The sequence below is a fragment of the Thalassophryne amazonica genome, chromosome 17 (assembly GCF_902500255.1).
Source record: "Thalassophryne amazonica chromosome 17, fThaAma1.1, whole genome shotgun sequence".
Lineage (NCBI taxonomy): Eukaryota > Metazoa > Chordata > Actinopteri > Batrachoidiformes > Batrachoididae > Thalassophryne > Thalassophryne amazonica.
The window spans coordinates 26,014,227-26,038,279 of NC_047119.1; the positions used below are offsets into that span (position 1 = coordinate 26,014,227).

Sequence of the window (24,053 nt, forward strand, 5' to 3'; positions counted from 1 at the left end):
GTATGTGGAAAAGTAATGACACTGCCTGATAGAGAACATTCCAAGCTTTAAGCAGTTACAGTATGTGATTCATGTGAGTATCTTGCTTGTTGTTGAAATAATCACGTAGGAGACAGAATGTTTCAGCTGACCCTCGAACATCATCACATGCTTTATCTGATTTATGCTGAAATTAAACTGTCTGCACCATAGAGATGGAAAATAAACCACCAGCGTGAACATTTATTTTGTCACTCTTATGACCAGACAAGTCGTTATCGCAGCCGTTCTGGGAAGGTCGTCATACATTTGTGTCAGCCGTGACATACGGAGACTGGATGATAAATGTTATTTGGCACTGACTGGGTTAGCTGTGGACCTATGGTCAGTATGCCATTTGTTGATATTCATAGGCAATGTCTGAAACATTACTAAGAGCTCAGTGCACAGAAATATGATCACACTTATTCTTTATCTTCTTTACTAAAGCACTTTACCTGCTTAGCAATATCTCTCAAGCACCAATACTATTAACAGAATGTCACACTCCGCTTGATCTATAACCCACAATAAACCAGATGCTTCCACCAATCTGTTCTTAGGCTCCGCAAGCTTTGGAGAGGATTATAAAATCAGCATGGTCTGTGAGCGAACGTGCTGCCATGCAGAACTTTTAGCAGACTATTTATAAATGTCCATGTGAGCTAGTCGGTCAAAATGCAAAGAGCCGGAGCTTTATCTAGTTGTTTGAGAGGTCTTTAGCTGTGCAATTATCTGCAGGTTTCCACACTCTTTATTCCCACTTTGCTTGGCTTATATTAGATGTACTAATAGCACCCCGCTGGCTATTCCTGGTGTTCCAAAAGTAGGCCACACTCTCGGGGAAAAGCTCCGTGGGTGCATGTGGATGAGCTGCAGACAGATATACTGCAGAGTAGTGTGCACCCAAAAAGCAAGGGGCAAATACTACACACCACTTTTCTATGTGCTTCATGTGGCTCTTTGTGGCACACCAGAAAGGTGTCACAATCCCTAGAACTGGAGTTCTGGGATTAAGAACAGAACAGGAATCAAAACAGCAAACGGGGAGAGTCTGTTTAAGCGTTTGCTGGTGGACTTATGGAGAAAATAAATGACACAACAAACTATGCAGCGTGGGTCTGTTTGCGCACAGCAGGTCAAAGGTTGTGTCAGTATAGCTGTTGCGCATGTTAACATTTGGGTCCTCTGCATAAACACACAAGAGGTCTTCGTGGAAGTTTGTTCTGTACTTTTTTTGCTGGTACATCCACTGAGTACAAATACAACAAGCATCCAAAAACATAGAGAACATACAGATAACTAGAGGAGTACTGCGTGGAGTGCACAGCAAGTGATGAGCGTTTTGGATCATATTTACAAAATAAATCATTAAAAGTACAGAAAATGGCCACTGTGGTCTTCTTTGTAAGACCACATGCGTACTCTCAGCATCCCTGTAGAGAGCTACAGCACAGGGAATAGATTCAACCAGCATTCATTCTAAATCGAAAGTGAAATGAGATTTTTGAGGCCAGTAGGTAGTAAATAAATCCTTCAGAAACACTTAAAAATTTGTCCCCATTTGAAACAAATTACTGATCTCAGACTGCTTGTCATTCCATTATGTGGTGGATGCAGGATCTCTGATCTGACCAGACCACTGATCTTACGCGGATGGCCAGGTTCCTTCTGAGTGTATGTGCTGGTGCTGCACGTCACTTCATCTATGACACTATGAAACTGTCTCAGGTCCTTGATGGCAACCACCCAACAGACAAATGAACCATCCAAAACTCCTGAAAATAACCATCGGTCTGCCTCAGCCATGTGACATGTGGTCTTTTTCCAGTTGCTGGGTCCTCAACACTGAAGTACTTGCCAACAGAAATAAGCAACACTGTCAAAATACTGTAGCCAACATTGAGTCTTCCAATATAACCATTTACACAGTGGTGTTTCCTCTAGATGCTCTGTCTTCCTCCCACTTCCAAAGACATGCAGAGTAGGTGAAATGGGAACTTTAAATTGACCGTAGGTGTGCGTGTTTTGTCTATATGTGTTTGTCTATATGTGGTCTATAGTTGGCTATATGATAGACTGGTGTCCTGTCCAGGGTGTACCCTGCCTTGAGCACTATGACTGTTGGGATAGGCTCCAGCAACTCCATGACCTTTGATTGGAGTTTTAATTTAATTTAACCTTTATTAACCAGGTTAGTCCCCCGGAGATTGAGACCTCTTTTGCAAGGGAGACCTGGGCAATTATAGTTTCCAATTCACCTAACCTGCATGTCTTTAAAGCGGGTATAGATGATGCAGTCGGCGGGTATAGAAAATTAATGAATAAATAAATGGACGCAAAGTCATTCCAATGGCATCCAAAGATCCTCTTTAGAAACCTAGTACCAAAGACATCCATTTGTCATCTTCAAAGTCAAGTCTCACAACCATATAGTAAGACAGGTAACCCCGGGACCCTAAAGACTTAAACCTTTGTTCTCCTGCAAAGCTATCAGCTTGTCTACAAACATGTTTCAGGTATTCTCCAGTGTAGGAATTCCAACCCTCACCTGGTGACATGCAACACAGAAAAACACAAAGCCTTGTTCATGAAACCCATAAAGAATATGAATAAAAATGGGCAAACTGGTCTCTGAATACACAGAGTACCACATAACGAAAGTCATGCTGCAATATTCCTAGAAGGCCAAAAAGGAATTGTCCTAAATCTTAGCCACATTTATATGTAACACCATTACACTCTCCCTCAATGAAGACAAAAAAAGAGTGCTATTTCCAAACAAACTCACCTTGCCAGTGACAGACCACATGAGCAATGCTATCCCTGAAATCCAGGCTGCGTATAATAAGAAAAAGGGGCAGCCTCAAGTTAGAAGTTAAAGCTCTTTTCTTCAAAATAGCCTAAGCATGTCAGCCTCACAGGAGACGCTCCCTCGCTGCGACTGACAAATGAGATCCACGTAGAGGTCAGAACACTTCCTGCTATCTTGGGAACCGCTTGGGAATCCCTTTTAGATGCAAAACGGCTCCACTCTTCCTTTCTTGACAGCAAACATCTAACTGTAGATCAACTCCCACACATCAACATCATAAAAATGCACAGTGTTGCTCTTACCTTTCAAGGTACTTCAAGTCAACCATAACGTGAAACATGGGCACGAGCATGTAGGCAGCGTCACTCGCTGTATGTGGAAGTATGACTGCATGTAAGCATATGTCAGAGCTCCGGTGTTCAAGCCCCAAGAATTTGTTTGACAATTACATTCCTCTAAACCCTGAGAGACTCTGCCGGACCTTTATATAATCTTGGGGGTCTGGAGAAGGCGGACCTTGAGATAAACCAATCATCAGATAGAGTTTTGTGAAGACAAATTCCTTCCACTGGGGCCTGGAGAGGTTTTATGGGTGAGCAATGTTGACATTCGAGTAAACAATATAAGGCTCTTGGTCAATGATTCTGCCTCAACTTGTCAACTAACATTCCTCAAAGCTGGAACCTTCATTTTAGCTCCTTATTAGGGCTACATAATTAATCGCATCGCAATCATAATAGAAAACGGTAGTCTCGTTTGAACCCTCCATGACATCGCGGGATTTGACCACTTATGGGGACCTCCATTTAATATATACACAGCATAACCTCACACGGATAAATGGTGTACTGTTTTGTTTTCCGCTGCAATTACTGAAGCAATCGCGAAAAGTATTTTTTATTTATTTTTTTTTGCTTCCCAATGGAGTAGAAAAGACGAAGCGAGTGGGAGATGTTGTGTCGTTAGCCTACACAGCTAACCAAAGTAGCTCCGTTCTCTCGCCTGCAAAACCGCCTCAACACATGTGTGTTCCAGATCATAAACAAACCACAACACATGTCCACTTTCCCAATACATCGTCACTTTTTCTTTGCATTTTCACTTTGTTTGCATGTAATTTGTCCAAAAACCCATTGAAAATGCAGTGGTTGGTACCCCGAAAGTAGAGAAATTCCATCATATGCGTCATATTTTACCCCTTTAGCGCCCGCCCCCAAACAAGACTGCGCTGCCCTATTGCAATATCCTGACTGTGCGTTTATATAATCGTCAAAAGGCATAACTTAAATAAATAAATAAATCATCATGGACTGCACTGAGTGTGCGCTGTTATGGTCGGTGCCATATTCTAACTCGTAACTGCTGAACTATTGGTGTCCGAGGCTTCTTTGTTGTGAACCAATCACACATGTCCATTTTGCTTGCATTCTCGCAAAAGAAAGTATCTGGATATGTATCGTTTTTCATGTTCATGGTGCGCAATCTTAACTTTATCTGCCAACAAGCTCACATCTGAAGACATTATTCAGGTTCACTAGTTTAAGTGCGTTATGGGGACATGGGTTTACATCTTAAAAGCCAACGATGCGAGGGGAAAAAAAAGGCATGCAGTCATGCAGTGATGTATTTCTTGAGGAAACGGGACACCTGGACTGGGTCAAAGCAAATATGACAGTGGAGGGGGAGGCAGTGATAATGTGGACAATCCTAGGAAAACAGCTGTGCTGGATCCACAGAATGGGATGCAAAATGTGCAAAAAAAAAAAAAAGAAAGAAAGAAATGCACAACAGGCCAGAGAAACACTGTGAGGAAGCTAAGGTCCAGGTTGATGCTTTGCTCAGTTAAGTGACACGTGAGTCAAGCTGGGACAATGAAATCTGTGTTGTGGCTAATAAGAATAAGAATACAAATTTGTATATATTGACACATCATAATAACAACAACAAAAGGATATATTAAAACCTAGCGGTGTTACCATAATACAAATCATAGTTTCTTTTAAAAGTATTCATACTTGGTGAGGAAACCACATACGAAGGCAAACTATTCCATAACACAGTAGCTCTATTGCTGGACAAATTCTTTTTATATTCAATCTAAACCAGTGGTGTCCAAAGACATTCCAGAAAGGGCCAAGAGGGTGCAGGCTTTCTCTGCAACCACTGACTCCACCAGGTGATGAGAGCAAATCTTTTTTTTTTTTTGAGAAAATCCACACTGCCATAAAACTTTATAACTGATGAGGCATCACAAAAAATGTGTTCAAATCACAGTCACAGAAGCTATAATTCCTTCTGAATTGTCATGTCTTGGTGGCTTCCCACATCTGTCTCAATCTTGTACAGTCACTCAGTTTTTGAGAAGGACTCCAGGCAGGTTCACCATACAGTACTACACTGTTTGTATTTGTTAATGATTAGTATAAATGTTGACCAAAACATACTCACCGACTGAGAAACTTTCACATGTCCATCCTCTGATTTCTCCAATGAAAACAGGCTATAAAAGTGATCATGTGATAATGTTGTGGTCTGGGGAATTGGTCTGGCTCTTTTTTGTTGTCTCCCCCTCTTTCCTGTGTTTCTCTGCCAGTGGAGCTGATCATCAACACCTGTGGCTGCGACACACCTGCATCAATAAGCGAAGTGCACATCTCGGGCCGCGGCGTGCATTACGGGTACGCTAAATTTTTCGGCTACCAATCCACATTCAAAGACGGCGGAAAACAGCGAGGAGTGCTATAATTTGGACCATTTCAACCTCTGGAAAGTGTTTTTGTAAGCTCCGCAGATTGCCTGTTACAATCAGAACTGCATATGGCAGTAGACAGAAACGGAAAGAAGAGCTGGCTGTGCTTGCGTGTGCTGCATCGTTACAGAAACTACAGTTGGTGCTGACAAAGGAGGAAGAGAGAGCTGCTGTCGAAAGTGACCAGTCCTTGTTAAGAGTTGGAGACAAACAAATTTCTGACCGCTTGAAGGCAACTGACGGCTGGTTAGACAAAGTCCAGAGTCTGAAACTGTGGATATTGCAGAATATTTGCTAAGCAAGATGAGAAATTGCTACTCCACAAGGAAGGTGAGTGTCACATATAACCTCTTTGGTGTCACGTTTGTTTTGATAACTTGACAGACATACAATGATATGTGCATGCATGCAGTTTGTTTATAGAACATGTCAATATTACAATACTACGCGCCACGTCATTCATGGTGCGACATTACAGTCATAAGCCGATGCACGAAAACGGCGCCATCAACCACATTATAATTCGGCCCGGTTTCAGGATATTGACAAAATAAATGTGTGCAAGAAACTTACAATTTTAGTCCATCTTTTCCATCCGTCTGGATCTTTCTTTTCTGTGGGGAAATTGTGTAGAATGAACGGAGAATTACAACCACATTTCTTCTTTCCGTCTGTATGGACTCAGCGGATCCTTGAAATCGTGTGTTTTCAGCCACCTTTCAAGCCTATAAATTCCGTTCCAGCATTTGAAAACAGCACAGTGCGCACCTGTCATTATTGTATGCGTCGCTTAAGGCTTAAAGCCTTTGAAACAATCCCTGTAAGCCTTAACTTTTACAGTCCGCTAATGCTACTGTATACGAAATTCAATGGTAGCGGTGTGAGTTTGGGAGCTGGAATTTTTGACCCCGTTTGACTCACGCATGCGCAGATGCGTTATGCACTTCGCTTATTAGCGGCGTCCTACTTAAGCCATGGCTGATGCCTGGCCTGGCCTCACATATTCCTCTGATATTGTGCTTTTCTCTCTGTCTTGGATTATTCGTTGGTTTTGCTCATTGTGTTTTGTCCTTTAGAGTCCGCAGCCACCACCAGCTCTGCTGGCTTCCCGCCCCTGCAACTCATCCTCCAGTGTCTTCACCCCATTCACATCATCTGCACACTTTCAATAAACTGTTATTGTTTTTTTTTTATATCGGCCGCATATTTGGAGTCTGTTTCAGTTCCTGGGTTGTGAGGCAACAAATAATCCTAATATTTGTGCATTAAAAGATCTGAAAATAGACAGACAATGTACACAAATGGATGTAATTCCTAAATGGTCAATGTCATATTTTTGTTCGACTACACCAGGAGTAACTCTGATTCAACTGACTGACATCACTTACTGCAGATGGAATCAGTTGATCAGTGAAATCATCAGGTGGGGGTGGGGGGGGGTTGCAGAGAAAACCTGCACCCTTTCGGCCCTTTCTGGAACGAGTTGAATACTACTGGACTACACCTTCGACTAAAGCTAAACGTGTACACTACAAGCACATTTCAACTCCTGTTTTTTCTTTTCTTCCACGATTCAATTTAATTATATAGCACCAAATTATAATACAAGTCACTCCAAGGTGCTTCCCAAGGGTAAAGTCTAACCTTACCAGCCTCACTGAGCAAGCACGTAGGCAACAGTGGGAAGAAAAAACTCCCTCTGGCTTTTTTTCTGGAAGAAACCTTCACTCTGATAATGATTTCATCATTTTTTCCTCGGCTAAATCATGAAAACATTCTTCTTCTTTATTGTCACACTTTGGCTGCTCCCACTAGGGGATGCCATAGCAAGTTTCCATCTCTCCCTGTCCTCAGCATTTTCCTGTCACACTAACCACCTGTCCTCCCTCAGCACAGCCTCAAACCTCCTCTTTGGATAGTTGACCCCAAGTATTTAAACTCATCTACCTTAACTACCTCTACTAATGGGAACCAAACTATTCTACCGGGTGCCCTCTTGTTCACACACATGTATTCAGTTTTGCTCCTACTGACTTTTATTCCCCTTCTCTCCAGAGCCTAGCATTTATTTATTTAATTATGTTTTTTTTTTTTTTTGCTTTGTTTGTTTAGTTTTTTTTTTAAGGTATGTTTCATAAAAGCACAATACTCAACAATTAAGCAAAAATTGTTCTGACATAGCTGTTAATGATTTATCTACTACAAAGCAAATTCAGGTAGACATCTGTGTGCAGTGATTCCATCATGTGACCGCAGGACCTTTGTGGCCGGGACGGCGGTGGGATCGAACCCGGATGGCTCCCACTAAAGACCATTCCTCTACCAGGTCAGCCAAAGGGGAATTCCGTGTTAGCCAAGCTAGCAGGAACATTTTTTCAATAAGGACCCGGGACCTTCATCCCGCTACATATCTCCCCACCATTTTTGACTTTGTCAAGTCACAGGTGCATTTAAACATGTTCTGTGACTACCCACATCCTGTACGTGATGCCACATTGTGACCGCAGAACCTTCGTGGCGGGGACGGCGGTGGGATCGAACCCGGATGGCTCGCACTAAAGACCATTCCTCTGCCAGTCAGCCAAAGGGGAATTCCCTGTTAGCCAAGCTAGCAGGAACATCTTTTTAATCAGGACCCAGGACCTTCATCCAGCTACAATCATTTTTGCCAAGAGTTGTAGGAAAGAAATGAAACAAACTGAGCAGAGATGAACAAAACCAACTTCAAGGCAAGTAGACAGGTACACACTTCAATCTTCTTGCTTGTTTTGTGGCATGGGCAAATCAGGGAATACTCATGGTCAACAGCTCCCTGAATTAATATTAGGGTTAGGGTTAAAATGGTGTTCTTAATCACATGGATAAAAAAAGCAGCAGTGACATGTAAAGAGATTTCCAGTAAAAGGAGTGGGTTAGTTTTTAATAGACTTCCTGTAAAGATACGGTAGTTTTTCCTCACTAAACAGCGTGTGGGATTTCAAATGATGATGGATTCATGTAATTACCCAAGAACTAAGGAAATTAAGTATTTTTTTTCTACAAGAAGGCAATATTTCTGCATCTCAAGTCAAACAGGCTCTGCTTCAGAACCGAAAGTGGAAAACAGTGGAGAGCTGCTCTTTGGTGTCATATCTTCTATTAGGAACAGTGATGACTCGGCCATATGAGCATTGTCTTTATAATTTGCAGTTGTTTAATATATATATATATATATATATATATATATATATATATATACATATATATATAAATTATTAAGTTCCTATTGTCTTATGTACAGTTTCTACATGTTCAATAAAGCCCCTCTATTAATCAATCAATCAATCATGAACAATATTTTATTTACATTTTAGCAGTGTCTGCAGGAGGGCATGCGTGTGTGCATACATGAGCCTTTGACAGGTGCGGAAGTTAGCTTTGAGTTAGCGGAAGCTAGTGTGCACGCTGACATTGGTGAAATGTCTTGTAAATCACTCCAGGTGTATTATCAGGTTACAAAAACAGCATTTTAAGTTTTAGAAGTGTTTATTTCTCAGTAGCTTTTACATAATATATGACAAAGAGGTTATATTTGCACACAAATGACACAGAGTTTGCAGCTAGCTAGACCAGCCTGTGATGTCACCATGCTAACGTCCGTGAAATATCTTGTAAATCACTTCACATTCAAAAAATAGTGTTTTCTGTTTTAGAAGTGTTTATGTCTCGCTAGCTTTTATATAATATATGACAAAGAGGTTATATTTGCACACAAATTGCAGCTAGCTAGACCAGCCACTGATGTCACGGTGCCGCTCTACTCTGATTGGCTGTCACCCCTGCCCCTAAAAAAAAAAAAAAACAGAGCAGACTGAAACAGAATGTGACTTTTTAACCTCTTAAAAGGTTAAGCCATCTTTGAACTTGTCCTAGGTCTATGTCCCAAGAATGTTCTCTGTGAATTTGAAGACTCTGGCAGTAATAGGATTGAACTTATGCGGAGCACAGACAGACAGGTGGACAAAAGCAAAGTCTTCTTAATACCCGATGGCCATTTTTGGTGGCAGTGGTTAAAACTATACTGATAAGTACATAAAATCAACTTGAAAAAGAACATGTATTGACTGTTATGACTTATACAAGTAGAAATACAGTAGATACATGGAGAGAGACATGCAACTGCAATTGGTCCCCAACATTGAAATACTGTAACTTTGCTAAAATGCATACAGGAGATGCCGCTGTGTAACACTATATAACATAACGGCAGCACAGTGGCTTAGTGGTTAGCACTGTTCCCTCACAGCAAGAAAGTCATGGGTTTGATTCCAACCTGTGGCCTTTCTGTGTGGAGTTTGCATGTTCTCCCCGTGTTTGCATGGGTTTCCTCCGGGTGCTCCGGTTTCCTCCAACATTCAAGACATGCAGCTTAGGTGAATTGGAAACTTTATAATTGTCCAGGTCTCCCTCGTAAAAGAGGTCACAATCTCAATGGGACTAACCTGGTTAAATTAAAATTAAACATACAGTAACCTCTTTTGGAGATATTATTGTGCTCACAATTCAAAGTAACAAAGTGCTTCAAAACCCTTGCTATATAACCAATGACAAGCACAATTCCACAAATCTGCTAACTGGTGATTAACAAAGCTAGCTTTTTCATTTGCACAATAGCTTTTCAGCTAACTTTGAAAGTTACTAGCAGATGAATTAGCTTTCTATAAATGTAGTTCTACTAACTTTTTTTCTTTTTTTTTGCTGTTATGTTGAATGGTCAAAAACGTGTAATCTCTAAAATCCCTGTTGGAGTTCATGGATCATTTGCACTCATAGCTGGGTACATTTTATCGCTAAATATCCCAGTTTCAGAGAATGGCATTCGTTGCTAATGGTTACATTTGTGTAGTAGTTATTTTTCATATGTTCATAAGCTTTCCTAGCGTAGTGCTTAGCTGCATGCCCTGCAGTGCTAGGTTGTTAGCGTTGTGCTAGCTAGCTAGCATTAGCTAGTATTAGCAGCCCCTTCTTTTCTTCCACTCTCTACACCTCCTCAACGGCTTTCCGGTCAGAAAATACATCAGGTCCCTGGTGGTCTGACGGGTTCTGACAGAATATTGTAGCCAAATTTCTTGTTGTTAAACACAAACCATTAAACTGGCATTGAATGGGGAATGTTGAATTGTAGGATGCATGAAACACTAACGGATATTTTCAGGCAGCCAGTTGCTTACGTCATCCTCTTAAACAAATGATTGCAGATCTACACCTCCACATAAATTCATTCATATAATAAAATTACCAATTACTAATAGCTCCAGGCAATTTTTTTTTATTTTTTTTTAAGCGATTTAGTAGATTATTGGATTAGTTTCCTCACAGTTACCTTTCAGCTATCAGATTGGCTCACATTTTGGTTAGCTGTGCTCCCTACTGCATATAACATACAAAACAGAGGGGACACAAAGGGGAGCTGATCAATGTGACGTCCAAAGAACCAGCTCTTGTTGTATCTTGAAATAATGAATGACTAAAAAAAAAACCAAGAGTAAAACGGCATTCAGGATCGAACTATTTGCAAGAAGAAACAGTATTGCTTCAACTGGTGAAATGCACGGTGCCAAAATTTAACAATCAACACCACTGTTTCTCTGACAAAACTCAATCTTCAATAGTAAGTCCCTTTGGCTGCTCCCTTGTTTGCACTTGAGGTTGCCACAGCAAATCCAAGGTGGATCTGCATGTTGAATTGGCAGAAGTTTTACGCCAGATGCCCTTCCTGACCCAACTCCACATTACATGGAGAAATGTGGCAGGGGTGGGATTTGAACCCGGAGCCTTCTGAACTGAAACCAAGCGCATTAACCACTTGGCCAACACCCCTGCTCAAAACTCAATCTTCAATCAAAACCTAAATTACACATATTCAATATGCAAAATAATTGAATAAACAAATAAAAATGCAATTGCAAGCAGTTTTAGAGTCAACACATATGTGCTGAAATTTCTCTTGTGCAAAGAATTTGCCCTATTGACGTATCCCATAATCCCTGGTGCGCCAGAGAGTCGCTGCAGTCAAACAACATAGAGAATCCACATGATAATTGGAGTGTCCTTGCCTCAAGTGGAGGAGTTTAAGTATCTCGGGGTCTTGTTCACAAGTGAGGGACAGATGGAGCATGAGATCGACAGACGGATCGGTGCAACATCTGCAGTGATGCGGTCGCTGTGTCGGACCGTCGTGGTGGGTAGAGAGTTGAGTAGGGGGGCAAGGGTCTCGATTTACCGATCAATCTACGTTCCGATCCTCACCTATGGTCATGGGATTTGGCTCATGACTGAAAGAATGAGATCGCGAGTACAGGCGGCCGAGATGAGTTTCCTCCGCAGGGTGGCTGGGTGGTCCCTTAGAGATAGGGTGAGGAGCTCGGTCACTCCGGAGGAGCTCAGAGTCGAGGTGCTGCTCCTCCACGTCGAAAGGAGCCAGTTGATGTGGCTCGGGCATCTTTTCCGGATGCCCCCTGGACGCCTTGCTGGAGAGGTGTTCCGGGCACATCTCATCGGGAGACGCAGGACATGCTGGAGGGACTAACGCCTTGGGGTTCCCCCGGAGGAGCTGGGTGAGGTGTGTGTGGATCAGGAGGTCTGGGCGGCTTTGCTTGAGCTGCTGCCCCCACGACCCAACTCCGGATAAAGCAGAGGAAAATGGATGGATGGGTGGATGGATGATGACAATTTTAAATGAATATTATACTACAAAAATGTAATTTTTTATGCTTTTCGTCACGTTAATAAGAGACTGCATCCATGATACCCTGAAAACATGCTAAAACAATTATAACAAATAATCCGTGTCTGCTACGTTTAATCTGCGTGGAATTTAATCAACGCAAACCGAATTTCAGACATATTATATATATTAGTCTGGAACAAAGAGGACAAACAGTGTTGTAAAAGACAATAATTAAGATATTAAAGAGCAAACTTCACGTTCCCCCACAACGACATGATCAGGAAGCGAGCATAGCTCACAGCAGCTCCCATTGAAATTAACGGAGAGACAGCATGTGATTCTCGCATGTTTACATAAAACAAATGCAATAACGTCTATAAACCCAGAGAATATATTCATGAGAGTTTTAGGCACAATATAAAAATAGATTTATGTTGCGATGTTAATGCTGTTGTCTGTGTGCAGCGGTTAAAGTGCAGCGTGATCAGAGCGTCTCAATGCAGTTCTCAATGTTACTGAGATCTCGCAGCGCGGCGACCTCTCCGAGGTTTTGCGGGATTTGAAATGTCAATAGGGCGAATTGAACCGTACAGTCAGGTGATCTACAAGGTCTATTAGAAAAGTATCCGACCTTATTATTTTTTTAAAAAACCATATGGATTTGAATCACGTGTGATTGCGTCAGCCAAGCTTGAACCCTCGTGGGCATGCGAGAGTTTTTTCACGCCTGTCGGTGACGTCATTTGCTTGTGAGCACGCCTTGTGAGAGGAGTGGTCCAGCCCCCTCGTCGGAATTCCTTTGTCTGAGAAGTTGCTGAGAGACTGGCGCTGTGCTTGATCAAAATTTTTTCCAAAACTGTGAGGCACATCCGAGTAGACACCATTCAACAAATTAAGCTGGTTTTTGGTGAAAATTTTAACGGCTGATGAGAGATTTTGGATTGTCTCTATCGCTGTAAGGACTTCCCACGGAGCTGGACGTCGCGCAGCGCTCCGAGGCGACGTCGTCATCCTGTTTCAAGCTGAAAACCTCCAAATTTAAGCCTCTGTTGACCCAGGACGTCGTGACAGAACAGAGAACTTTCAGAAGAGGTCGGGATCAGCAGTTTATCCGGACATTCCACTGTTAAAGGAGATTTTTTTAATGAAAGACGTGCGGACGGACTGGTGCGTCAGCTCAAAGCCGGCGCGACGCGCCCACCACAGGAAAAACACCTCCGTTGGAAGCCTTAAGGACAAGTTGGAACATGCCCTGCTGTTAAACAATTTCTCAGATACTCACTCAACTGAAAGCCACCAAAAACCGCCTGGATTTTACAAATGGTTATCAACACGGAGGTGTTTTTCCTGTGGCGAGTGCGCTGCGCCGGCTGCGAGCCAATGCGCCAATCCGTCCGCACGTCTTTCGTTAAAAAAATCTCCTTTAACAGTGGAATGTCCGGATAAACTGCTGATCCCGACCTCTTCTGAAAGTTCTCTGTTCTCTCACGACGTCCTTGGTCAACAGAGGCTTAAATTTGGAGGTTTTCAGCTTGAAACAGGATGACGACGTCGCCTCGGAGCGCTGCGCGACATCCCGCTCCGTGGGAAGTCCTTACAGCGATAGAAACAATCCAAATCTCTCATCAGCCGTTAAAATTTTAACCGAAAACCAGCTGAATTTGTCGAATGGTATCCACTCGGATGTGCCTCACAGTTTTTGAAAAAATTTTGATCAAGCACAGCGCCAGTCTCTCAGCAACTTCTCAGACAATGAAAATCCGACGAGGGGGCTGGACCACTCCTCCCACAAGGCGTGCTCACAGGCGAATGACGTCACCGACAGGCGTGGAAAAACTCACGCATGCGCACGAAGGTTCAAGCTTGGTTGACGTAAAAACATATGAATCAAATCCATATAGTTTTTTTAAAAAATAAAAAAAGGTAGGATACTTTTCTAATAGACCTCGTATGTGACTCTGACCAGTATTCACTCGAGACTATAACCGGCTACAGGCTGGTCCATGTCAGATACTGTTTAGGTCTCTACTTGTTGCTCTTCTCATGTGTGCCATATTTGTTTCCAACATCTGGAAAAAAATATTTTAATTTCTGACTGGCTCATAGTGTTTCTTTGTTTGTTTGTTTGGTAGCAGAACATCGCATTTGTATTGAGTTTGAGCTGGGGGGAGGGGGGGTGACTGTTTGTTGGTGTCACTCTTCTATAACAATAAAATCTGTGGAAAAATAGGTCAAAATAACACAGACAGAGTACACAATGAAAAAGTTATATAATAGACTGATGACTGTTGCCATAAAAGGTTGAGTCAGCAGAGCATCAATGCTCCAATAGACCTCCTGTAAATCAAACGTCTGGTAAAATTAAAGTTCATCTACAGTTTGACAAGATCATTTGATGCTACAGACTACACTTGATATGACAGCAGTCTGGATACTTCAGAGTATTTTCGCAAAAACAAAACTGAAGATCTTTATTAGCAAATGAGGCTTTGTTTTTGTTTTTTTTTCTTTGATGCCGTTTGTCTGGTTGAAATCAGCGTATCTCAAAATGACAGATTTCAGTGAAATTAGTTGGAGAGGTAGGTTCAAAGAACTGGATCCAGATCAAGGGGAGGGTCCTGGTTGTACAAATTAATCTTAGGTCAATATTTGAGCTTGTTGAGAGCTGTGTATGAGGTCTGTCCGTAAAGTATAGGTCCTTTTTATTTTTTTCAAAAACTATATGGATTTCATTCATATGTTTTTACGTCAGACATGCTTGAACCCTCGTGCGCATGCGTGAGTTTTTCCACGCCTGTCGGTGACGTCATTCGCCTGTGAGCACTCCTTGTGGGAGGAGTCGTCCAGCCCCTCGTCGGAATTCCTTTGTCTGAAAAGTTGCTGAGAGACTGGCGCTTTGTTTGATCAAAATTTTTTCTAAACCTGTGAGACACATCGAAGTGGACATGGTTCGAAAAATTAAGCTGGTTTTCAGTGAAAATTTTAATAGCTGATGAGAGATTTTGAGGTGATTCTGTCGCTTTAAGGACTTCCCACGGTGCGAGACGTCGCGCAGCGCTCTCAGGCGGCGTCATCAGCCTGTTTCAAGCTTAAAACCTCCACATTTCAGGCTCTGTTGATCCAGGACGTCGTGAGAGAACAGAGAAGTTTCACAAGAAGTCGGTTTCAGCATTTTATCCGGATATTCCACTGTTAAAGGAGATTTTTTTAATGAAAGACGTGCGGGCGGATTGCAGCGTCGGCTCGCAGCCGCCGCGACGCTCCGTCACAGGAAAAACACGTCTGCTGGAAGCCTTAAGGACAAGTTGGAACATCTCCAGCTGATAAACAATTTCTCATATACTCACTCCACTGAAAGCCATCAAAAGCCAACTGGATTTTAACAAATGGTTATCAACACGGAGGTGTTTTTCCTGTGCCGCCGCGCCGCGTCGGCTGCGTCCCGACGCGCGGACCCGTCCGCACGTCTTTCATTAAAAAAATCTCCTTTAACAGTGTAATATCCGGATAAAATGCTGAAACCGACTTCTAATGAAACTTCTCTGTTCTCTCACGACGTCCTGGATCAATAGAGCCTGAAATGTGAGGTTTTAAGCTTGAAACAGGCTGATGACGCTGCCTGAGCGCTGCGCGACGTCTCGCACCGTGAAAAGTCCTTAAAGCGACAGAATCACCTCAAAATCTCTCATCAGCTGTTAAAATTTTCACTGAAAACCAGCTTAATTTTTCGAACCATGTCCACTTCAATGTGTCTCACAGGTTTAGAAAAAATTTTGATCAAACAAAGCGCCAGTCTCTCAGCAACTTCTCAGACAATGAAAATCCGACGAGGGGGCTGGACCACTCCTCCCACAAGGAGTGCTCACAGGCGAATGACGTCACCGACAGGCGTGGAAAAACTCACGCATGCGCACGAGGGTTCAAGCATGTCTGACGTAAAAACATATGAATGAAATCCATATAGTTTTTGAAAAAAATAAAAAGGACCTATACTTTACGGACAGCCCTCGTATTCTTGTCATGGAAACAAAACATGTGCAAGACTCAATTTTAAAAACACTGAGATGAGCCTGGAGAGGAAGAGGTGCACTCAGGGGTGAAGGGGGATGAAAGTCCGTATTAGCAAGACAGACTGCATATTTGTGAATAAGAATCACCACGGTACAACGAGATTGCAAGGCGTAGAGGTGGTGAAGATGACTTTATATAGTTGATGAAGTTTACCTCTTGTGAAGGTCACTATGACCACTGGACTTTAGAAGTATCTGGATGCTTTGTTCCATCATGTCTGTTTTGCATGTTTGAAAATTCTTTGTTGTGTTCTGTTTATTTGATTATGAATGTGGTCTGCTTGAGGTTTCTTTCTACATTCAAAAAACACCTAAAGGTGTTTTTCCTTTCACTGTTGCATACGTACTTGTTCATGAGGGTGGGGTAAGGTGCAGGGGTAACAGGGGTAAGGCTGACACTTGCACAACTTTGATGCACGCACGTGCACGCCCTGAGAGGAGAGTAAACCCGTCTTTAACAGGTGTAGACTGAACATGAGAGGGGTGCTAGCACGTGCAACTGTGCTAAGAAAATTCTGAAATGTTTAAAAAAAACGTTCACACATAAATGTCGTGCAACGTGGCATGATCTGCTCGCCAACACTACATGCAGCTCGTCAAGTCGAGTGAAGAAGAAGTGAACAGAGCGAGTGGTTGCGTTAGGATACTGCATCAAAGCGGAGCTGGTGTGAACAATTACAACGAGATGTTAAATCCATCTTAAACATAGTTTTACAGCTGCACACAAGAAGGAAAGAACATGCAACTGTTTTACCAAACCGTGACAAATAATTACCCTTTTAGATGGCTCCAAGAGCTTTCGCCAGCTCGTTCAGCGCAGCTGGATTCTGTGATTCAGGAAGTGATTAGAGCCGTTTTCAGCAGCCAACTTGCAGAGAAAATGATTAATCCGCTACGAAGTAATTATTTTATATACGCAGCGTCCAGTGCAGAATGTGTGGTAGGCAGTGGAACAAAGCATGTACGTGCAAGTGCCTTGGTCAAAGTCGTGCAAGTGTCAAGGCACCTTAAGTTGCCTTGACACTTGCATGCAATTTGGCAGACAATTTGGCTCCACACTTCTGCAAACTTCATCATGAAGTGCGCAGAAATCTAGCCGGCCTTAGCAACGTTCATCTTAGCTTACAAAATAGTTGGTTCCTTTGTGTTTGATAACAATCTTCTCCTGTGATGTCTTATCCTTCTTATGTCTTATTACTTATTATATTATACGAGGTCTGTGAGAAAAGTATCCGACCTTATTTTTTTTAAAAACCATATGGATTTGAATCACGTGTGATTACATCAGCCAAGCTTGAACCCTCGTGGGCATGCGAGAGTTTTTTCATGCCTGTCGGTGACATCATTCGCCTGTGAGCACGCCTTGTGGAAGGAGTGGTCCAGCCCCCTCGTCGGAATTTCTTTGTCTGAGAAGTTGCTGAGAGACTGGCGCTGTGCTTGATCAAAATTTTTTCAAAAACTGTGAGGCACATCCGAGTGGACACCATTCGAGAAATTCAGATGGTTTTCGGTGAAAATTTTAATGGCTGACGCGCCCGCCACAGGAAAAACACCTCCGTTGGAAGCCTTAAGGACAAGTTGGAACATGCCCTGCTGTTAAACAATTTTTCAGATACTCACTCAACTGAAAGCCACCAAAAGCCGTCTGGATTTTACAAATGGTTATCAACACAGAGGTGTTTTTCCTGCGGCGGGTGCGCCACGCCGGCTGCGAGCCGACGCGCCAATCCGTCCGCACGTCTTTCATTAAAAAAATCTCCTTTAACAGTGGAATGTCCGGATAAACTGCTGATTCCGACCTCTTCTGAAAGTTCTCTGTTCTCTCACGACGTCCTAGGTCAACAGAGGCTTAAATTTGGAGGTTTTCAGCTTGAAACAGGATGACGACGTTACCTCGAAGCGCTGCGCGACGTCCCGCTCCGTGGGAAGTCCTTAAGGCGATAGAAACAATCCAAAATCTCTCATCAGCCGTTAAAATTTTCACCGAAAACCAGCTGAATTTCTCGAATGGTGTCCACTCGGATGTGCCTTACAGTTTTTGAAAAAATTTTGATCAAGCACAGTGCCAGTCTCTCAGCAACTTCTCAGACAAAGGAATTCCGACGAGGGGGCTGGACCACTCCTTCCATAAGGCGTGCTCACAGGCGAATGACATCACCAACAGGCGTGAAAAAACTCATGCATGCGCACGAGGGTTCAAGCTTGGCTGATGTAATCACACATGATTCAAATCCATATAGTTTTTAAAAAAAATAAAACTGTCGGTTTCTTTTCTCGCAGACCTCGTATATACCTTTTTCTTGAGCTGCTTGGGTGGGTAGGGAGAGTTCCCATGGGATAAAAAAGCTTTTTAACCTACCATCCCTGGTTCTCAAGACCAGGCATCTAAGTGGCTCTACTCTACTCTTTTCTACTCTCCTATTTTACGCTTCCTTTTTAGATATTTAGATATACCTTTGTATACTGGCATAGTTCCACCTTAGAACTGGAATATAATATATAAGATATACCTTACTGAATTTTCATGACAATGTCACCCGCTGTGTTCCCAGCTGGATGCTGCACTTTGCGCCGCTGGACAATGCGTATATAAAATAATTATTTCATCACAGATTAATCATTTTCTCTCAGAGTTTAGCTGATGAAAACACCTCTAATCATTTCTTGAATCACAGACAACCATTCCAGCTGCACCTTCTCTCTCTCTCTCTCTCTCTCTCTCTCTCTCTCTCTCTCTCTCTCTCTCTCTCTCTCTCTCTCTCTCTCTCTCTCGCGCTTCATGAGGTGGAGAATGCATTTGGAACCGTCTAAAAGGTCATTATTTGTAATGCTTATATTGTAATAGTTTGGTAAAAGAGATGCATGTTCATTCCTTCTTATAAGCAGCTGTAAAAGTATGTTTATGATAGATTTAACATCTCAATCACTCGCATTCACACGCAGTGTTTTTAATTGTTTGCACAATGTTCACGTGAAGTTCATATAATTAATGCATGACAGAGATTTTGAACATTTCACATTTTTCTTTGAACACTTGCACTTGCACAGTTTGCAACAAGTTTATTTTCCTGCACGGCAGAGTCAAGGCGCCTTTACTCTTGTGAAGTGATTGTTGTGATTTGGTCCTATATAAATAAACTGAACTGAATTGAAGGCATGAAGGTGGTTGGTGTAACAGAAGATGCAGAGGACAGGGTGAGATGATGATGAATGATCTGCTAACCCTAACAGAAGCAGATGATTGAACTAAACTAACAACTCTAATTGCACATCGTGCACTATTACAGTACATCACAGCAGTGTTCCTACCTGGTTCCTGGTGGAGCAAAAACAAAGAGTAAAGGCCCCTAGCAGTGTATAGTTTTCAGTGGAGCTGCCCCTGGAGCTGCTAATGTTTGGTTATTTAAAGAACTGATTCCAATCCCTCCATGAGACAACGTGACAGCTAAATGGAAGCATGAGAGGAAAATTTCATGCTTTGACAAATACTGCCTCCAAGATACTGCACATTGATGCTGCTCTTTAGACAAAGACCGTTTTAAAAGAGGCATGAAAGAACTTTGCCTGAAACGAAATATGTGTTTAAAATTCATATTGCTGCAGTCAATTTAACAGCGAGACTAACACCAGTGAAATACAGACGGGTGAAAAACAGGCAGCAGCACACGCTGAAGTCTGAGGAAAAAGCTGTGGAATCTTAATCACTTAATCAGCCAGTTAAGTGAACAACACACAACCACAGCTTGTGTGGAAGAAAAGACAGCTACCAGACCCAAGGACAGCCGCTGAGTGGGTTTTATTGTCCCCAAGACGTGAGAATGCGCTTTCATCTCCATGAACAGACGTGCAAATAAAGCTCCCTCAACAGCTGATGACTCACAAAGGCGTAAATACACACAAACACACCCGAATAAACAGTCTACTCACACAAACGCATTTGGTACCACACCCCTAACCCCACGCAACATTTTAGCATGTAATTAAGCAGATGATGCTCAGCTTTCAGTATTTTGCTTGAACTTTTTATTGTTACCTTTAGCATAAATTATGTTTGCACATACGTCTGTGTGCAGGTATTGCAAATATTCATGTTGGCACTGCACAAAATCCCTGTGCAGATGAAAGGCTGGTTTCACATCTGAGCAAGTGGAAAGCACAGGGAGAATGAAACAGAAACTCACTTCTAACTTTCCAAATATTTTTTAATAAAATAACAATGAAATAAAGCAGCACTCATTCAAATGTTATGTTCAACAATTCAGCAGATCCGTATCAGTGCCAAAATGCATCTGTGTATCAAATGCACATATGGACCATTTGCACTCCATTTGCCACCACATATGATAGTGTGTGTTTGAAACGCTGACAAACAGATATTTAAAGGGGTCATATTTTGCAAAGTCAGATTTTTATTTCTACCTTTAACAGTTAAATATGGTTGGATGTTCATGTTAAATATAGTAATGCCCCATAATTCTTCCTGTGCAAGTAGAAATTTTGTGGCTATAAGCTAAATTTAGACTTTAAATGGGTTGTTTTACACTTCTGTGACATAGGAGCGGCTATATTCTAACATTATCATTAATCTGATTGTATATAAATGCCCTGACACTTGCACGACTTTGATCCACGCACTTGCAAGCACTTCATCGTCATGATCCCACCCACTGTGTTCCCAGCAGGATGCCGTGCTTTGTTCCACTGGATGCCACGCATTGTGTGCTGGACACTGCGTATATAAAATAATTATTTCATAGCAGATTAACAGCAGGGGTGGTGGCCAAGTTGTTAATGCACTTGGTTTCACTGCAGAAGGCTCCGGGTTCAAATCCCACCCCTGCCACATTTCTTCATGTAATGTGGAATTGCATCAGGAAGGGCATCCAGCGTAAAACCTGTGCCAATTCAACATGCAGATCCACCTTGGATTTGCTGTGGCGACCCCGAGTGCAAACAAGGGAGCAGCCGAAGGGACTTACTATTTCTTAGCAGATTAATCATTTTCTCTTCAAGTTGACTGTTGAAAATGGCTCTAATCACTTCCAGAATCACAGAGGAGCACTCCAGCAGCAGCTTTTCTCTCATGCACACTGAACGAGGTGGAGAAAGCATTTGGAACCATCTAAAAAGATAATTATTTGTCATGTTTATATTGTAATGGCTTGGTAAAACAGTTGCATGTTCATTCCTTCTTGTGTGCAGGCTGTAAAAGTACATTTATAGATAGACAGATTTAACATCTCATTATAATTGTTCAGATGAGCTGCACTCTAATTACTCGCACCCACACTCTGTGTTTCTGTCTTGTTTGCGCAGTGTCCACTTAAAGTTCACGTCATTAATGCGTGATGGAGATTTTGAACATTTGCATTATTCTTGTGCACAGCAGAGTGCGTGCAAAGTCAAAGTCGTGCAAGAGTCAGGGGGCCTATAGACAATGTTCTTTTAACATTCTTTAAAATAATGTCTGTTATTACAGAAGGCTGGGAGTGATTTGGCCCTGTCTTGGATACATATGTAGATGAAATTAGCATTAAAATGAAAGCTGATGTCTTCACACTGAGCTCAGAAGCACTTAATGCTAATTTTGCTGCAGCTGTAAAGACAGCAAAGATTAATCAATCACGGCCACAAATTCTTTCCTCACATTTTAATGTTGACTAATCTTAAACATTTTGAATCTAAATGTCATTGTTTTCGGAAATGACATTTGAAATCCACATTTGCCTCTCAGTGAAATCAGCGGGTGGTAGAAATGAAAACGGTCACAGAAAGCAAACAAAACACAACTGTGATTGCGTCTGGTAACAGGTACTCACAGGTTCTTGGATTTCTTCTTTTTAATCCCGTCAGGGCCAACCTTGCAGCTACAGTGGGACCCGGCACTCATCTGAGGGGAGAGGAAGGAGAGCACACACTGCATCATCCAGCCTCCACACAGAAGACGGCCAGAATAACTGCACTGACCACCTATCAGGCTACTGTAAATCCTCAGTACGGACCACTCCAATGATTAACCCACAGTACAATGCCTCGGTTTAAATCAGCTTTGTGTCCTTAACAGACTTTTTGCATAAAGCAACGACCCTGTTGATTTTATCGGCCCCAAACACTGCCTGGGAATCAACTGTTGAGCCAAAAATTGGTTTTGCATTACATTTTTTGCCAACCCCTCATTTTGATTGGATATTGCAAAATGGGAAGTTGCTTAAGGGTGGAGGGGGTCAACCTCCAGTAATCTGATGGCCTGAAGCTGCCCCATTGTGTACAAGCACAGAATAATGACCCATTGTGTTACAGGAACACACATCTGCGCTAGATACTGACCACAGCTGGTAATGCATGGTGTGTGTTCTGTTTTTTTTTTTTGGGAGAGAGAGCTTCAGTTTCAGTCTACAGAGTTTCACTCTAACATCTTATGCGTGTCAAACTCTCATGCATATGGGCCAGTTAATTGGTGGCAAAGATACTCGGGAGAACATTGTCTTTAGCATGAATTAAGTTTAACACCTGTTTTCTTATGTTGTGGTGACTCAGTTTCCACTGAAGGCAGAGCTGGTCTACGATCTGCTCAAATCCATCTGGGCACTTTTCAATCGATCTTGGATGCATTTCTATTCTAATTGTGGTTACCAGGGTGCCAAGTCTCTGTAACATTAAGTATTTAATATATTGACAAAGACATTGTGTATCACGGTGAAACTTGGTACACAAAGTCACCTCACAAAAACACTGGACAAGTTTGACGTTGGCTTAGAGATGCAGATTAAGGTAACAGTTTTTCCAATGCCTGCAAGATAAAAATTTGCTTCAGTGATGTTAACAGACATCAAGTTGTCACGTTAAGTCACTGGAGTAGCACTTGCACGATGAAAGAACATCAGCTACAACATTTTGGCCATGTGGCACATTTCTCTGGGAACAACCCAGTGCAAAGATGCCTCAAAGATGAGGACCCTAGTGGCTGGAGAAGGCCAAGGGAACATCCACATTTCATCTGGCAGTGGCAGACAGATGGTAACTTATGAGACATGAGGTTGGAGGTGCTTGTCATCGTGAAGCAAAGAAGGCTCCTTGGTGTGGTGGATATGGCAACATGTGGCCCTATCAGATGTTCCCAGGCTTGACTTGTGTCCAAAGAACTGTCCATGCCATGTCGCCAGACCCCAGGACCAAAGGTTTAAAACTTTATATATCAAGTATCAAGTAACTGCTGACTTTTTCAGTGTCTGAACCCTTGTCCGCCTGCCAACGGTGACAGCTCTCCTATATCTCAGAGTTCACCACAGACATACAGCATGTTGTAGGCTATAGGAACTTTGTCATGGAGTGCCTCTCTCAAGCTTTTGCAGCCACTGTCCACCTCGGCCTGGACTAGACCCTCTTGACGGCTGATCAGACCACCATCAGTCACTCAGGTCTGTGGCCACTGGACTACAGTTGACAGATATAGCTTTTGGTGAGGGCGGCATCAGGCTGCTCTGTCACATCTCCACAGGACAGCCATGGTCCTTTGTCCCCGCCACATGGAAGTTGTGTGTTTTTGATGCTGTGCACAGCCTTTCACACCCGGGGAGGAAACCATCACAAAAGCTGGTGGCAGCCAAGTTCATCTGACATGGGCTCAAGAAGGACGTTCGAGACTGGGCGGACTCTTGTGGTGAGTTTCAGGGCTCCAAGATCCACAGTTGA

At 42.5% G+C, this 24,053-nt stretch overlaps 1 protein-coding gene across 8 annotated transcripts in view; it reads right to left on the reverse strand.

Annotated features, from left to right (window-relative positions):
- rgs3a (regulator of G protein signaling 3a) overlaps positions 1 to 24,053 on the reverse strand; it is a 288,184-nt gene that overhangs the window by 8,697 nt on the left and 255,434 nt on the right. For 7 of the 8 annotated variants that reach the window (XM_034192752.1, XM_034192750.1, XM_034192751.1 and 4 more), the window contains one exon: positions 22,181 to 22,251. In XM_034192752.1, coding sequence (XP_034048643.1) covers positions 22,181 to 22,251 — 71 coding nt within the window. Of the gene's footprint in view, positions 1 to 3,135; positions 3,155 to 22,180; positions 22,252 to 24,053 lie in introns of those variants that run through there. The other variant, XM_034192757.1, reaches the window with a different exon arrangement.